This window comes from Squalius cephalus, assembly GCF_949319135.1.
Source record: "Squalius cephalus genome assembly, chromosome: 15".
Lineage (NCBI taxonomy): Eukaryota > Metazoa > Chordata > Actinopteri > Cypriniformes > Leuciscidae > Squalius > Squalius cephalus.
The window spans coordinates 22413197-22430195 of record NC_137136.1 but is presented as its reverse complement, the minus strand read 5'-3'; the positions used below and the strand labels follow the sequence as shown (position 1 = coordinate 22430195).

General features: G+C 35.4%; 1 protein-coding gene across 1 annotated transcript in view; it reads left to right on the top strand.

Annotated features, from left to right (window-relative positions):
• Window positions 1–390: 390 nt before the first annotated feature.
• LOC307173007 (dynein axonemal heavy chain 11) overlaps window positions 391–16999 on the top strand; it is a gene marked incomplete at its 5' end in the record, with an annotated part of 68798 nt that continues 52189 nt past the window's right edge. The window contains 28 exons of the mRNA XM_079895802.1: window positions 391–606; window positions 748–891; window positions 1132–1328; window positions 2488–2677; window positions 2756–2855; window positions 3303–3514; window positions 3898–4131; window positions 4270–4437; window positions 4967–5083; window positions 5183–5320; window positions 5396–5520; window positions 5610–5805; window positions 5929–6033; window positions 6125–6520; window positions 6593–6925; window positions 7418–7672; window positions 7850–8019; window positions 8150–8372; window positions 9702–9818; window positions 9978–10064; window positions 10155–10313; window positions 10396–10479; window positions 10594–10752; window positions 11903–12025; window positions 12116–12238; window positions 14993–15217; window positions 16005–16096; window positions 16221–16347. Coding sequence (XP_079751928.1) covers window positions 391–606; window positions 748–891; window positions 1132–1328; window positions 2488–2677; window positions 2756–2855; window positions 3303–3514; window positions 3898–4131; window positions 4270–4437; window positions 4967–5083; window positions 5183–5320; window positions 5396–5520; window positions 5610–5805; window positions 5929–6033; window positions 6125–6520; window positions 6593–6925; window positions 7418–7672; window positions 7850–8019; window positions 8150–8372; window positions 9702–9818; window positions 9978–10064; window positions 10155–10313; window positions 10396–10479; window positions 10594–10752; window positions 11903–12025; window positions 12116–12238; window positions 14993–15217; window positions 16005–16096; window positions 16221–16347 — 4815 coding nt within the window. The remainder of the gene's footprint in view (window positions 607–747; window positions 892–1131; window positions 1329–2487; window positions 2678–2755; window positions 2856–3302; window positions 3515–3897; window positions 4132–4269; window positions 4438–4966; window positions 5084–5182; window positions 5321–5395; window positions 5521–5609; window positions 5806–5928; window positions 6034–6124; window positions 6521–6592; window positions 6926–7417; window positions 7673–7849; window positions 8020–8149; window positions 8373–9701; window positions 9819–9977; window positions 10065–10154; window positions 10314–10395; window positions 10480–10593; window positions 10753–11902; window positions 12026–12115; window positions 12239–14992; window positions 15218–16004; window positions 16097–16220; window positions 16348–16999) is intronic.

Sequence of the window (16999 nt, the reverse complement as noted above, 5' to 3'; positions counted from 1 at the left end):
CACTGTACAAAGTGATCAGTTGACTTGAAAAAGACATTAAAAAATAATAAAAAGTGTATTTACTTAATAATTTTAAGGTAACGGGTTTCCTCCTTTTTTTTTTTTTAAAGTTAAGTCAACTGATCACTTTTTACAGTGTTCTTCTGACAAATGAGACCAACTTTGTGTGGCCTGGGTGGGGGTGCATGTTAGAAAGTAACCAAGGAAACTGGACGCTGTACCGCCTCTTTTTTGCACTGTTTCCGAATTAAATCTCTTCAGCGTACATGAAACGCAATATGTAAACACGTGACACTGCACGTTCCTCGTGCTTTAGTTAGAAAACACGCGTCAACTTTTTAAAAATAGTTTTTTTGGACTGTTTGCGTCCGTTCCACAAGGACAACAAACATGTCAGAAGAGGAAGAAACAGCTTTTTCGGAAGACCTCAGGGTGCAGTATTTAGGCGAGACAATTTGCCGGATGCTCAGACTCGAAACTGATACGTGGGAAAAATGTGTCAACGCTGAAAAAAACAAAATACTTTTTACAACGTTTTTCGAAACGCCTATTAGACTGTTATTTTTCAGCGTAACAGCGTCCAATACTCTCGCTGTTTCTACAGAGGTAAGTGACCAAAAAGGCCTGGTTGTGTGTTTACATTTCTGTCTGATATTAATATAGGCCTATTCAGTGCATGCAGAATCATAAATCACAGGTGTATTCCACACAGCAACAATTAGCTGTTGTTTTATATGTTCACTTTAGGCTTGTCATCTCTGTAAAGACAAGGAAGTTTACATTCTCAAAAAAGGAAATGCCCCCATCCTCCCACAAAACTATAGGGGTTCTTTACTTTTTGGGGTGCTGTCACCTTCCTTTCTGCCACAGCTGTCGGACACCATGGCGAAGGTAATGAACACTTGTAGACTCTCAGGTCCACAACTGTTTGATTTGCTGTCAAAAAAGTAAATAAATAGGCTACACAATGAAATGGAATATTAGCAGGTATGCCCACCATCAAGTGTGGAGTGTTATATGTTCATCTTTTGGAACAGAATTGAAAAGAAGTATACAATTTGAACGTATCGGCCTTATAATTTCCAGTCATGTGTTAAATGCCTGTAAAATTTGTCAATATTTTGCATCAAGGTCTGTCTGCCACTTCTGTCGAACAAGAAGAATCACCAAATGTGGCCGAATATAATATCACAGGATATGTCACATCACATCGAGAATTTGCAAAGCAAGGTCACCGTGGTGAGAGGACAGTATTATGGCAAAACTGTTCTTCCCATTCCCGCCATCAGAGAATGGATAGACCATTGTCAAGAGGAAACGATCACACTGTATGAGTATTGTTAATTATTTACATTTTTTTGCATAATTTACAATACTGTTCAAAAGTTTGTGGTCTGTAAGATTTGTTTTGTAGAGAAGAAATTAATATTTTTTATTCAGCAAGGATGCATTAAATTGACAGTAAAGGCTAACATTGTTAAAGACAAAAAACTATATTTCAAATAAATGCTTTCTTCTGTTTTGTCAAAGAATCCATTAAAAAAAAAACATGGTTTTCACAAAAAAATATTAAGCATCATAACTTTTCAACTGATGATAATAATAAATGTTTCTTGAGCATCAAATCATCATATAAGACTAAATTCTGAAGGATCATGTGACACTGAAGACTGGAGTAATGATGCTGAAAATTAAGCTTTGCCATCAGAAATAAATTACATTTTAAAATGTACTAAGATAGAAAACATTTATTTTAAATTGTAATAATATTTCACAATATTACTATTTTTATTGTATTTTTGATCAAATAAATGCAGCTAGGGCTGTCAAACGATTAATCGCGATTAATCGCATCCAAAATAAAAGTTTGTTTTTACATAATATATGTGTGTGTACGGTGTATAATTATTTTCTATATATAAATACACACACATGCATGTATATATTTAAGAAATATTTGCATGTATATACTGTGTATATATATTTATATTATATATAATTTATATTATATATAAATATTTTATATATAAATAACACATTTTTCTTAAATATATATGCATGTGTGTGTATTTATATATAGAAAATAATTATACTCCATACACACACATATATTATGTAAACACAAACTTTTATTTTGGATGCGATTAATCGCGATTAATCGTTTGACAGCCCTAAATGCAGCTTTGGTGAGCATAAGAGACTTATTTTTTTAAAACATTTAAAAAAAATACTTAACAACCCTAAACTTTTGAACAATGGAGTAGGTACTTCCCTTAAAGAAGTGTTTGATCACTAAAGCCAGCAGTCATGTATCTAAATTCTGTCTAAGATCTTGGTTTTGGCCTCATATCAACTAATATGTTGTTTTCTTTCATGTTATTGTCTTGTAATCTGATTTATGGATAGATGCGCACAGAGTAATATTAAAAAGCACCAATTGCCTTCATTTTGTCTAAAACAAAAATCAATTTCTTATTTGCAAACAAGGCACAACAGTCGCAACAGAGCCATGATACATGCAGTCGAGTCTATGGTCATCAGCTGGATGCACATGATCCATAAAGTCTTAAGAGCAGACTCTGCTGAATTGATTGTGAAGGGGTTGAACCCTGGACCAAAAGCTGAACTTGACTTCTGGAGGTCCAGGAAAACGAACATACAGAGTATTTATGATCAGGTTTGTCCAGCAACAAGCATTTTTACAGTGTGTAAAGCAGGAATGTTTGATAATGAACTATGTCTTTGTAAATCCCAGCTACAGAATCCTTGTGTTCAGAAAATGATCAGGATTCTGGAAATAATAGACAGCAGTTATTTCCCACCATTCAAAGCTTTGACAGAGGCTGTTTTTAATGGTAAGACATGTGATGTTTCTGCCACATTTGATTAATGCAGTTAAATTTCTATAGTTCGTTCTACTACTTAAAGGGATAGTTCACCCAAAAATGTCATCATTTATTCACCTTCAGGTTGTTCCAAACCTGTAAGAATTTCTTTCACACAAAAACACAACACAAAAGAAGTTATTTTGAAGAATATGGGAAACCAAACAGTTCATGGGCCCCATTGACTTCCACAGTATGGGAAAAATAATATGGCTGAATAATATCAACTGTTTGGTTTCCCATATTCTTCAAAATATCTTCTTGTGTGTTCAGCAGAAGAAAGAAATTCATACAGGTTTGGAACGACTTGAGGGTGAGTAAATGATGACAACATTTTCATTTTTGGATGAACTATACCTTTAATGCTGTTCTGATAACATTCTGCCCAGTTATCGTTTATGTGTATCTGTCCCTCAGCTTTGCAGGAAGCCAGGGCTATAGATCTTCACCTTCAGCCACTTGGATCATTGCTTTCTCAACTGGAGGAGGATGAGTTCTCATACATCCATACACTCATTCCACCAGTCTTTCATCTTATATTTCTGGTCTGGATTCACTGTTCTTTCTACCGTTCACCTGCACGCATTGTTGCGCTGCTGCAGGAGCTCTGCAACCTGCTCATTCAGCAGGTATGACAATTTGACAAGTCTTTGAATATGCTTAGTGTGTATTATTGGAAAAACATTTGTCTTCCAAATAAAAGTAATGTGATACTGTATGACCAACATGCATAAACACAAAACTGTGTGTTAAGGTCAATATGTCTCTTAAAATATATATATTTTTATGACAAGGCAGGGTTAGCTCCCTAAATGTTTTTTTTTATTTTTGAATAAATAATTCATGATATTTTAAAAAGTACTTTTTACTTTGTACATATTTGAAAATAATGTTTAATGTCCAATAATGTCTATGTGTTATTAATCAATTTGGGAGTCAGCCATGGCTATTGTTAGAATATAGATTCAAATGTTGTTCTTGTAACCAAAATGTCAATCTTTCCTCCAACTAGGCCACTTCATATCTTGGTGTGGACGAGCTGATGAAAGAAGAGACTGAAGATGCTTTGGAGAAGTTACAGACTGTGGTGGGAGTTTTCAGGTGTGTCAGGGAAACGTTCAAGACATACAGACAGAAATTGGCTGCTTTGGCCAGTCATTATTCCACAGCAAAGTGCTGGGATTTCCCTTCGGCTCTTGTTTTTACTCAATTTGATGGCTTCTTGGCTCGTGTTTTACAGTTGAAGGTAAGCAGTACATCTTTTGAGGTGTTAACATGTACTTTCACTTTCAGTCACCATTCAGTTTTATTTGATGCGAGTAATAGTTTTCATTACTATTTGTTTTGGGTTGACAGTAACATTTAGAAAAATTATGTTTTCCAGGCCCTTTTCTCCACTATGCTGGAGTTCCAAAGGTTGGAGAAGCTGTTTTTTGGCGGTATCAGAGGAAGAGTTTACACTGAGCAGGTCTCTCGCCTACATACAGAGTTTCTCCAGCTCTGCAAAGACATGAGGGATCAAGAATACAATCCACTCGATCTGACTTCTCAGGTCTTATTCCTTCATGGTTTTATATTCCTTGCTTGAGATAGATTAGAATCAGCCATAAGATAACAAAACTCCCAGTAAGTTATATAGAAACACACATTTGCCATGTTAGCTTAAACCGCTGGATGTCTGGTAGTACAATAACAATGCCCCACTGAATAGGTCAGTGTAGATAACATGATATATGAGTGTTTGATGCAATAGCAGATATAACTCTCACTGTTTTCATTTCTGTGAAATGTACTGCATACTGATCTCATTGTGACAGCTCATTTTATGGAGCTTTCTTATAAAGCGTATGTTTGGATACAAATAATGCCTGATTTAGCCAAACCTTCTTTCTTTTTTTTAACCCTCCAAGGCTTAGTGGTCCTCATAAATCATAATTTTTCTTCTGTGTATCATGTAATGTTTTGTTAACACATTATAATGTGTGTTTAAAACTTTTAATGTCATTAGCAAAATGTATTTCAATATCAGCATGCATTGTTTAACAGATAATGACTTATACATTCTAATACATCTGATATAGGATTTTGAAAAAGACTTTTCAAGTTTCCAAGAAAAAGTTGCAGATTTTGATCGACGTCTGTCCAGTATTTTGTGCCTCGCCTTCCAAGATTGTTCAGGATTGGAATCAGTTTTCAAAGTAAGTAATTCCGATGAGCTGGATTTTGGCAAATGATTAGGAAAAGCAGAATATAGCTTAACCTGTGTAACCCACCTTTCAATCTGCATATGTTTGAAGCTGGTCACTGTGCTCAAGCCCCTCTTGGACAGAGACATCATAAAGGAAACTTTTATTCCGAATTTCTCCAAAGTGGTTGAACTTTTTGGAGAGGAGCTGGACAGATGCAAACACCTGTTTGATTCTCATCTTGAGCAGGTAAAGTAGTTGTTTTTTAATAGATTGTGGTTCTTGTTCAAAAAGCACCTTGTGTAATTCATCATGTAATTCCAGAAAAAGAGGAATAAAATGCATTTGAGCAAGAACATGCCTGCTATGACAGGGGCTCTGAAGTGGGCAAAAATGCTTCGAGACAGAATTCAAATCCCTTGGAACAATCTTCGATTTGTTATGGAGCTGTAAGTGTTTTTAAATTCTATTGAGATCATTATCTTTTTTTTTTTATGATTCAAATGAATCTAAAGAGGTTGGGGCATATATATTACAGGAGTATGGAAGGAGAAGAGATGGAGCTGGTCTATCATAAATACCTGGAGATGTCCTCTCATTTAGATGAGTACGAGAAGCAGGTCTATTTGAGCTGGTGTAGTGATATTACCCAGGTCTGCCAGATGAACCTGGATCAGCCCCTAATCAAAAGAGATCCCAGCACTGACCTACTGTCAGTTAACGTCAATCAAGAGGTGAAGAAAATACATTTAAAATAAGGCATCAGCATAAGGCATCAATTTCAAATGCAAGAGCGTCTAATTTTGACAATTTGTTCATTGTATTCATCTGCATAATATTGAACTTCTTCACCTTAGCTGATTGCTGTGCTCAAGGATGTGAAACACCTAAAAATCCTTAATCAGATGAACATCCCTTCTGCTGCTTTGAAGGTGTATGAAAATAGAAAGATGTTCTTTAAGGTTAGTGAATGCTCAGATTGTCTGTTATTAGTTAAATTTGGTTTTTACATTCTGGATGTACATTATGAGTATATAACCTGATCTCCATTAGAACCTTGGGAGCCTACATTTACTGGTGCAGTGGTACAATAAGGTGAAACAGACGACTCTTGAAGTGGAGGCTCCTCTTATAAAAGAGGAGATGGAGATTGTTGACCGGCAACTGCATCAAGCAGAAAGTGAGCTTACATGGCAAAGTCAGAACAGCTGGGACTACATCTGCACACTTCAGGACACAGTCTATCAGCTGGAGAGAAGACTTCAGAAAACTAAAGACAACATTGAGATGATTGACGTTCTGATGAGTGGATGGAGCAAACAGCCGATGTTCTGCAGAAAAGACCTTAAGAAAGACTCGATATTACAACTGGAAGATAGAGCAGCAAGAGTGGCAAAAAGCTACAACAACCTCAGGAAAGATGGAGAAACGATCCATAGTTTGTTACAAGTGAGTCAGTCTTTTTTATAGATTATTTTTGTACACATTTTGTCTAACATTTATTTCTTGTATCTTTTCTAGGAGAACATGGTCCTTTTTGCAGCGGATAGTTCTTCAGATCCATGGAAAGCCTATTTGGAGCATGTGGATGATATGGTGGTGGAGGGATTTTTCAGTGCCATCTCAACTTCACTGGAGTATTTTATTGAGAATATGGAGAGCTCAGTGAGGCAGGCTCCCCTGTTTGAGTCTCAGATGCTGCTGATGGGATCTGAGATTACGTTTAAACCATCTCTGGATCGAGATGGTGGTGATGGACTTTATGAACTGGTGGAACAATTACTAGGTGATGTGTTCAAGATGTCTGCTCAGGTGAAGAGGGTGGCACCTCACCTAAACGTGGAAGACTACCAGGTGAATTTACAGCAAATTTCAAAAGTCTGAGGTCATATTGAAAATCTGGCTTTTAAATTAAAATTGAAACCTGGACATAATAATGAATTGAAAGTTTTAGGATTTATAAACATTTAAAACAAGGAATTGTCTACATGGTAAATGGAAATTCTGCAGTATTAGAAACAATATTTTCTAGGTCACTAGTCAAAAAGCAAATTTGTTGCCACGTGATCTTTGTTTAAAAATAATGGGTCAGATTTCTTGCTTCTGCTGAAGATGAAATTGGAAAATGCAGTTGGAAAATGTTCAAATCATGCTTGGAAACCTTGATCATCACGTTTTGCACAAACTTTATGTCAGGTTGAATGCATGCTGCAATTACAGAAAATAGAATAATTTTCACAGATATTTGGTCCACTTTCTTTCTCTATTGCTGTCTAATCTATATCAGAAAGATTTCTTGCAGTAATGTTTTTTTTGTACATAATATTTTTTACTTTATGCATTTAGGTTGACGTCGAGGACATGTTTGACCTCTTAGATCTCCGGCAGGAAGTGATGGAGAGAGTTGATGAAGTCATGAAGAAAGCCTTACAATACCAGGATACATTTATCCGCTACGGTCCCCTGTGGCTTGATGACAGGGTTGAGTTTCTCAGGCAGTTCCTCCTCTATGGTCATGCACTGACAGCTCAAGAGGTGGAAGCATATGGAGAGGATGCATTTCCAGAAAATCCTCCCACTACAGTGCAATTCAAAGAGCAGGTGAAACTACACTGCTTTTAATGTTTCTCCATGAATATCAGCTTTTGAAACAGAGTTACTAATTTGGTACAACATATATCTATATCTAAATGGATATAGATGTCTGTCCATACACTGTTTTAAGAGCAGTATGAAGGGTTTGTCATTTTATTAGTGAGATGTCTCCTTTCACAACAGATGAATCATTATGAAGAATTGCATGCAGAGGTCAGCCGTTTGGAGGATTGGCAGGTATTTGATGGTTGGTTTAGAGTGGATATTCGTTCATTCAAGATGAGTCTTTTAAACATAATAAAAAAATGGAGCTGGATGTTTAAGGAGCACCTGATGTCTTATGTTACCGGCAGGTGAGAGACCTTTCTGTAATTACATAGACAAAATCACTTTAATGCCCCAATTTTCCTCCAAACTCCAAATGCTGTACTCAATCAATAAAAGCAATTGATTTCTGCTGGTTTGTAATCTTGATGTCTTCAGTATTGCTGAACTAAAGGAGTTCATGCTCCAGGCGGAATCTAGGCTTAAAGAGCCGGTGTGCAGTGGAGACTACCAGGCTCTTGTACAGGTGATGGGTTTCCTGCTGGCTGTCAAAAACAGGCAGTCTTGTACTGACCAGCTTTTTGAACCTGTTCGTGAAGTGGTCACTCTTCTGGAGCAATATGGAGAAACCCTATCTGAGTGTGTCCATATGCAGCTTGAGGTGAGAGTATTTGACAGCCCCACAGATTTTTTTTTTTTTTCATCAAGGATGCATTAAATTCATTCAAATGTATATATAGTCAAAAATTGATATATATATATATATATATATATATATAAAATTTAAAAAACAAATCTGTTCTTTTGAACTTTCCATTCGTCAAAGATTCTTGAAAAAGTGTATAATTTTTTACAATATTACTGTTTTACTCTATATTTGATCAAATAAATGCAGCTTTGTAGAGCATAAGAGACTTACAAACATTACAAAAAACATTAGAATATCTTACGACCTCAAATTAATCTGTAAATTAATCTTTAATCTCTAAATTAAATTAAAATTAAAATTTAAAACAGTATTTTTTTTCTCCAAAAGTCTGAGACCACTAGTAAAAAAGTTTTTATTTAGCATTTTTCTCACTAATTATTATTTAAAAATTGCATAGTATTTTAAGTTAGAAGTCAGTTTTATATTTAGTTTTTAATGTAATTTAGAGAATTTTTCAAAAAAGTATTTGTTTATACATTATATCCAATATCGATACTGGATATTGATTGTGGTTATTTATTTGTGCATTTAAATGCTCATGTTCCCGATTCCCTATTTGAATCTAATGCTGACTTGAAGCTAATCTTACTTAATAATTGAATAACACTGTTAATAAATAGATAGTACTACTGTATATATAATCTCAAAATGATTATTCATCTTTCATACTGTACATTATAATGATGCTAGGGGATGCACTGATATGAACATTTTGGCAGATAACCAATATATTTATATAATTTTTGAGAGCAAAAAAGTCTCACCATTAAATCCATGACCCAAGCACACAATTATAATGATGTTCTCATTATAATTTTATGTAGCTTATATGACATGTTGCACTTAACTGTATTTTCCTTTTTGAAATTATTCCAATCATATTTCAAGCAATTCAACAACATCGTGGCGAACATTGCGCAACTGAAGTGTCTCAGCTGAAGGAAGTAATCCATTATTTATCTGTTTTAATATATCGGCCAAATGTTCTTATTGGGCCGATAACGATAACATTTAAAATGAACACATATCGGCTGATACCAATATGGTGGCCGATATATCGTGCACCCCTAAAGTATGCAAAGCCTAAATTCACTTTAACATTTAAAATGATTGATTTGTGTTTTATTATTCATTTATTTAGCCAATATAGTATTGATTTTTTTATATTGGCCAAAACATTAAAATAATTATTGGATTATATTTGTACTGTCCAGAATTTTAACATTATTGCATCCCTAGCTGTAAACTATTCTGAATGAGAAGCTTTTACTTAACCATCAGGAGTTGCCAGAGAAGTGGAACAGCATGAAGAAGTTGGCCTGGACAGTGAAACATGAGGTTGCTCCTCTTCATACTGCAGAGGTGGCCGTTATCCGTAGGAAGTGTTTGGCCTTTGAGGTGAGGGTCCTCATTTGCTGAGTTTTAATATTGATTAAAGGTGTAAACTTTGACTTTGAGATAAATTAAATGTTTTTAGGTTTGGAAGTCTGAAACTTTTTATAGCAACTTCAGGTTAAATATGCTTATTTTTTTGCTGATTCATGTCTCTCTTCATAGAAAAAGCTGAATCATTTTCGAGGGAGGTTCAAAACAGAAGCTCCTCTCCAGTACAACACAGAGAAACCATATGTGCGCCTGGATAAAGTAAATGTTTATTACTTCTAATTCAAACAATCCATCTTATTTTCAATCATTTACATACATTGACTTTTTGTGCTATACTGTGTTTGTTAGTTTCACAGGGAGATGCTGGTTTTAGAAGAGGAGAATGCAGATCTCCAGGAGTCCTGTAAGCTGTTTGAAGTGAGCAGCCCTGACTCTAAGCAACTCAGAATCTGCCGGAGAGACATTGCTGTTTTGAAACAGCTCTGGGATCTGCGGATATGTGTTCAGGTGGATCATCCTTTTCCTAATATGAGCTTTCAATTTTGCTTGAAGTGTCGACTCTACTTAATGTAATGTTGTGTCCTCACAGTGCTGTGTAGCTGTCTGGACAGGGACAAAATGGAGAAAGATCAATGTAGAACACATAGAGACTGAGCTGAGGAGGTTTACAAAGGTAAGAATGTCAGTATCAGTGTACTAGGTATCAGTGTACTAGATATCACCAACCCAAACACATTTTGGAAGGTTTTTGTTCATAGTATCTAACACTGATTTCATGTCTGGCCAGGAAATGCAGGTTCTTGATAAAGAGGCCCGTGTTTGGGACGTGTATGTGAGTCTGGACCGTGTGCTCAGGGATCTGTTGGCTTCTCTCAGGGCTGTGACAGAGCTACTGAACCCGGCCATGAGAGACAGACACTGGGCCCAGCTGGTCAGGACGACCGGGGTGAGAAAGAGGGTGGTAGATGTACAATATAAATGTTATTCCTCTTAGAGACCAAAAAATATATTTACTGTACTGAATTTTATTAACTATTTCAAAAGCATGGATTAAACAACCCTTAACACTCCTGGTAAAATTGTAATTTATATGAATGAAATTTTAATTTTTGTTCCAAATGATATGGTTGTCTTTCTTCTATTGACTGATACTGATCTTTTCCATACAATGAAAGTGACCTAAAAAAACCCCACCATAAAAGTACCATAATGATGCTCTACTATATTGCAAGTCTTTTGAAAGCCGTACAATAGCATTTTAGGTTGATGGTCACTATTCACTTCTATTGTGTAGAAAAAGGCAGCTTCAGCATTCTGCTAAACTTTTCATTTTGTGCTCCCTGGTAGAAAGAAATCTCGTAAAAATATCGAAATATCTTTAAAATACGATACATCTAGTTTTATTCTTATTTTTCATTCTCATTTTCATTTCACTTCTATATATATATATATATTTATTATTATAAGATAATTCGTCACACAATTTTGTTAGATTTCTCTGTGAACATATACACTGCCGTTCCAAAGTTTTGGATCATAAGATTTATTTTTATTTTTAAAAGTCTCTTATGCTCACCAAGGCTGTATTCACTTGATTAAAAATACAAATAAAAAACAATAATATTGTGAAATATTATTACAATTTTAAATAACTGTTTTCTATTTGAATATGTAATTTATCCCTGTGATCAAAGCTGAACAGTTTCACATGAAATCATATCTGAAATCATTATAATATGTTCCTGGATTATTCGTTCAGAAATCATTATAATATGCCGATTTGCTGCTCAAGAAACATTTATTGTTATTATCAATGTTGAAAACAGTTGTGTACATTTTTTTCAGGATTCTTAGATGAAAAGAAAGTTAAAAATATTGCATTTTTCTGAAATAGAAATATTTTGTAACATTATACACTACCGTTCAAAAGTTTGGGGTCAGTACACATTAAAAAAATAAATAATAATTAATATGTTTATTCAGCAAGGATGCATTAAATTGATCAAAAGTAACAGTAAATACATTTATAATGTTACAAAAGATTCTATTTCAAATAAATGCTGTTCTTTTGAACTTTCTGAACACCATTCTCTTAGGTTGATTTCACCCTAACTGAAGATACAACTTTTGAGGATTTACTGGCTTTGCAGCTGCACAGATATGAAGATGTGGTGCTCTGTACAGTTGGGAGAGCAGTCAAAGAGATGTCCACTGAGAAGGTTCTATCTCATACAGTATCTCTCTCAAGCCTCAGTCACTGCGATACATGCTCTGAAAATGAGTGCAACATTTCTTTAATTGTTTTGAAGGTATTGACTGAAATCAGCCAGATGTGGGCACGGATGGAGTTTTCTTATAAAGAGCATTACCACACCGCTACACCAATGCTGAAATGCAGTGATGAACTTATAGAGAGTCTGGAGGAGAGTCAGGTATAAACATCTCTAAAATGGCACATGCAATCACAGTTATGGGCAGTTTGTCAAAAAAAAAAAACATGTATGTGTGTTTTCTTAGCTTATCGGAAATGTTAACAAAGTTGTTGCTTGGCAAAATAAGGTTGGTGAGGCCAGGGTCTTTATCTCCTTCTCTAAGACCATCCCACTGTGCCGAGAGAACGATCTTTCATTGTCAGCCGCCTGTATTCACACATCTGATTTATAGAGACCACACATTGCTGGCTTTGTTATCACGCTGTATGTGTAGGGGCCAAAATCTAGCCAAACACATCACTGTTGACAATAAGTCTGCCGTCTGTGCGAAGCCGGCCCACTTACACCCACATGTCTGAAAACATTAAAGCCAACAGAAGGGCATTAACACAATGTGGACACAAAAACAACAGAGGCAAATCGCATTGGAGAAATCAAAATCAAAATTCTTTTTTGCAAACCTGATATCCTCCAAATGTGATCTGAACTTTAGGCTGTAAATGGTATTCATTTTTATTTTTATTTTTTATTTTATATTTGTATTTGAACTTGCCGTTATGAACACAGAAACAATACATTAGCATCACAAACACCCTCCCTCTCGTCCATTGACATCCACTCAAGTTCAGACATAATCACTGTACATTTAATACATTTTATTTTCACTGATTGTGATGCTTTCTCTAAAAAATGGTAACACTTTATTTCAATGGTCTACTTTAGACATTCTACTAACTATAAGTAACTTTGCAACATGTCAATTAGCAATCATAGAGTATTAGTAGACTGTCTGCTTAATATCTGCTAACACTTTATTGTGATGCTCCCTAACAGACATTCTAACTATAAATAACTTTGCAACTACGTCAACTATTTCTACTAACCCTAAACCTACCAGTCCACTAATACTCTAATGACTGCTAGTTGACATGTAGTTGCAACGTTACTTATAGTTAGTATAATGTCTGAAGTGGACTATCAAAATAAAGTGTAACCACAAAAACAAACAATCAAACAAACAAACAAACAAACAAACAAAAAGCGTTCAGTTGTCTTGAATTGTTTGGCATCTCTGCAAATAAAAAGGGCCTCATTATCATTGTGAAGTTGTTTCAGTTTAAATCAATACATACTAATGCACAAAGCATTTTTGGACTTGGTGTGAATAGGACTTTGATTTGGCTAATCCAGTAATATCTTTGAAGGCTAATCTTAATGCATACAATGACATTCTAGAGAATGTGCTTCCAGTTTCTCCCTAATGCTCTTGTGTGTAAATGGGAGGCTGAATCACTGAAGCCATGTTCCGCCATGTTCCGGCATCTAGTGAGAAACCTTCCCAGATGAGTTTAAGCTGTTAAGGAGGAGCGATTCAGATAAATCTGAAACACAAGATCATAAAAGTTAAAGGGGTCATGAACTGGATTATTTTAGTATTTTAGAATGTTTCCTGGGGTGCCCTTATAATGTTAGTATGATTTTTACATAAAAAAAGTCATAATTTAGAAATAAAATACATTTTTCCTAGCCTGATTTTAGCCTCTGATTTGAACGCTCTGCTTGAAGGGGCGTGTCTGCTGTGAGACTTCAGTGTAAACGCTCACTGCTGTGATTGGCTGACATCTTTGCATATAAAATAGCTAGCATTACATGTGGAACTCTCTCTATCAAAATCTTTTACTACGTTTTTACTATTACAGCTATCGAGATTAACGAATCGTGAAAAGTAATGATTATAGCATTATATTTAGATCTATTCCCAACACATGAAAGGTTACAGTGATGGGTTACAGTGATTCGTTGTGCAGTGTAACAGCATCATTGATTTCATAACGAGTTTTGGCAAGTGTCCAAATAAACTTGCGCTGTGTGATTGACAGCTTGGGCGATTGGAAAGGGAGCGGCGTTCTTTGATCGCTTTCTGTATATAATTTAATCACAGTTTAAATAAGATTATTTTCATCCTACTAAGAGAAACGACGTGAAGTTGATCGTTTAGTCACTAGCTTGATTTTCTGATGCATAAACAGTATTGGATGATTTTGAGAGAAAGATAATCTATCTGAACTTGAATAATTACACATCAGAAATCACTGATCACAGATTAGGCATTAGAATAAACAGGCATTAGAATAAACACGGTTTGTGGCGTTACTGGCAGATCCATATCGTAAAAGTATGTTGGCAAAGCCTGCGTCGAAATTGTGACTACCAAAAAAATTCACAGTGAAATGCTCAGAATACAAACAAATAATGCACTGTTGAGACAGTCACATTGTTGTCCAAAATTGTTGCCCCCCAACCCCCATCCCCAACACACACACAAACTTTCCTTGCATTGGGATCCTTTGGAAGGTTATGATATTGATCCTGTGTCGATCTTTTCTTGTTCTCATGTCACTATTCACTAACGCTTCAGTGGGCGGAGCAGAAGACGCGGTGTTGTAGACGTAGGCTTTGATATTCTTCTGCAAAGATGGTCTTTCACTGCTCTGTGACGTCATAAGTCACCACTTTTGAGATCCTGTCATTTTCTAGCCTTGATTTCAATAAAAGCTGTTTTTGGAATAACAATTTTTTTTTCATTTTGAAACTTACAGGATATTTTTGTAGTATAACAACCTCTTAACTGTCAAAAGATCAAGGAACATTTTAATTCTCAGTTCATGACCCCTTTTAACAATAAGAAGCTGCACAAGAAACTGTCCTTGCTGTTGGCTGCTGACTCTGTATGCATCTCTGTTTGTCTCTCAGGTGCAGCTGCAGGTGTTGCTGCACAGTAAGCAGGCAACATTCTTCCACGGACAGGTGTTGGCGCTACAGGCCCAGCTGACTCGGGCTGACTCAGTGCTGCTTCTGTGGCTGGAGGTGCAGAGGACCTGGGCTCACCTGGAGAGCATCTTCATGGGCTCCGAAGACATTCAACACCAGCTGCCGGAGGAGACACATCAGTTCGGCTCCATTGATTCTGACTTTAAGGTATGCTTGACTTCATGTCATGTACACTGATTACTGGTGTGCTGCATGCAAAGTTAAAGATGTTTTACATGCTTTCTGTAAAGGTTTGCCCAACATACAGGAGATTCAGAATCATATACGTATATGGGCCAGTATGTTTTTTTTTAGTTAAGCTCATTTTAAGATATTGAGATGTCAAAGTATTGTACTTAAATACATGAAATTTATTATGTAATAAAACCAGGAGATGTTTCTCTGTACTGATTACTAATTTATTGTAATAAATTAGTATGCCAGAGCATGGCACAATGTGTATGTATATATATGTGTGTGTGTGTGTATGTGTTATGTATGTATACTGTATTGAAAACTTGAATTACAGGTTTATATTGGTACTAATATAAGTACAATTATATTAATTATTATCAAGATAATAATTATATTTTAAAAGTAAACTTGTCAAAGTTACAACTTGCAATTAAGTTCATTGCATTTTTAACCACTTTGAATTTAATTTGCTGATGGAGAAAATACGAGTAAAAATGTAACAAAATTAATGCATTTCCGTAAAATTAATATACTTAAATGTAATTAAATGGACAGACTTCATTTTAAGTGTCTTTAACGAATATGCACTAACATTTAAATTAATCATTTGATACAATTCACTTATTGTGTACATTATTTTATTTAACGCGATTCCATGTAAAATGCACAAAGATGTTGTTATTTTTTCAGTGTAGATACATGCATCTACCAGGTATGTAAATATTTATATATATTTACTTTTGTCTGTTTATGTGTGAAGGTCCTTATGCTCAAAAGTGGCAAAACGAAAAACGTAATTACTGCAACCAACAAGCCAGATCTTCTACCGATGCTTGAAGATCTGCAAAGGAGGTTTGTGAAGTTTTAAGGTTACTCTTTTCCAGTAAACTCTTGTTTTTAAAAAGTGTGCATGGTTACGTATTGTTTCAAGAGAGATGCATAAATCATTCTGTTGATTTCCTGTTATTTATCCTAGACTTGCTGTATGTGAGAAAGCTTTAGCCAAATACCTGGAGACAAAGAGAATGGCTTTCCCGCGATTCTATTTCCTCTCTTCATCAGACTTACTGGACATCCTTTCCAAGGGCAGACAGCCCAGACAGGTACTGCTTTAAAAGTTAGGAGTTAAGTTGAACTTGATTCAACTTTATATAACAGTCTGTCTATTAGTTTGAATCAGTTTGAAAGTTTAATTAGTTTCAGATTTCTCTAATTATACAGCTCATTTCAGTATTACAGTAATCCATAAGCAGGTCAACTATAAAGTATGCATTCTCTCCTGGTATTTGTAATAATGTGACTGAGATTCACGGAAATATATTTTACATTGTACCATACTTCCCCATCTCTCTTGTCATTTGTGTACAGTTACCTTTATCTCTGTGATTAAACTTTTTCATCATCACTGTGATAATTCCAAGGGCAGTGCTTCTCTGTGAAATATCATTATGATAAAAAAGAGAAAGATCTACAGATGGATTGATTCTAACCCTGGCTACATCCTTCTTTGAGCCGATCCTCCCACATATGTGCAGGTTTTCTCCTGAACCGTTCAACCAGAACAGGGTCAAAGTGCTTCATCTCGTTCTCATTGTACCTCAGTTAGAATAAGAATTGCAAATATATCCACAATCATATCATTATCTATGGATATGCATAACTACATAACTGCGCAGAATGATTCATTTGTACACGGATGTACTGTCTACAATATATTGTTCTGTGAAAGTAATGCTTTATGGTTCATTGCTTTTT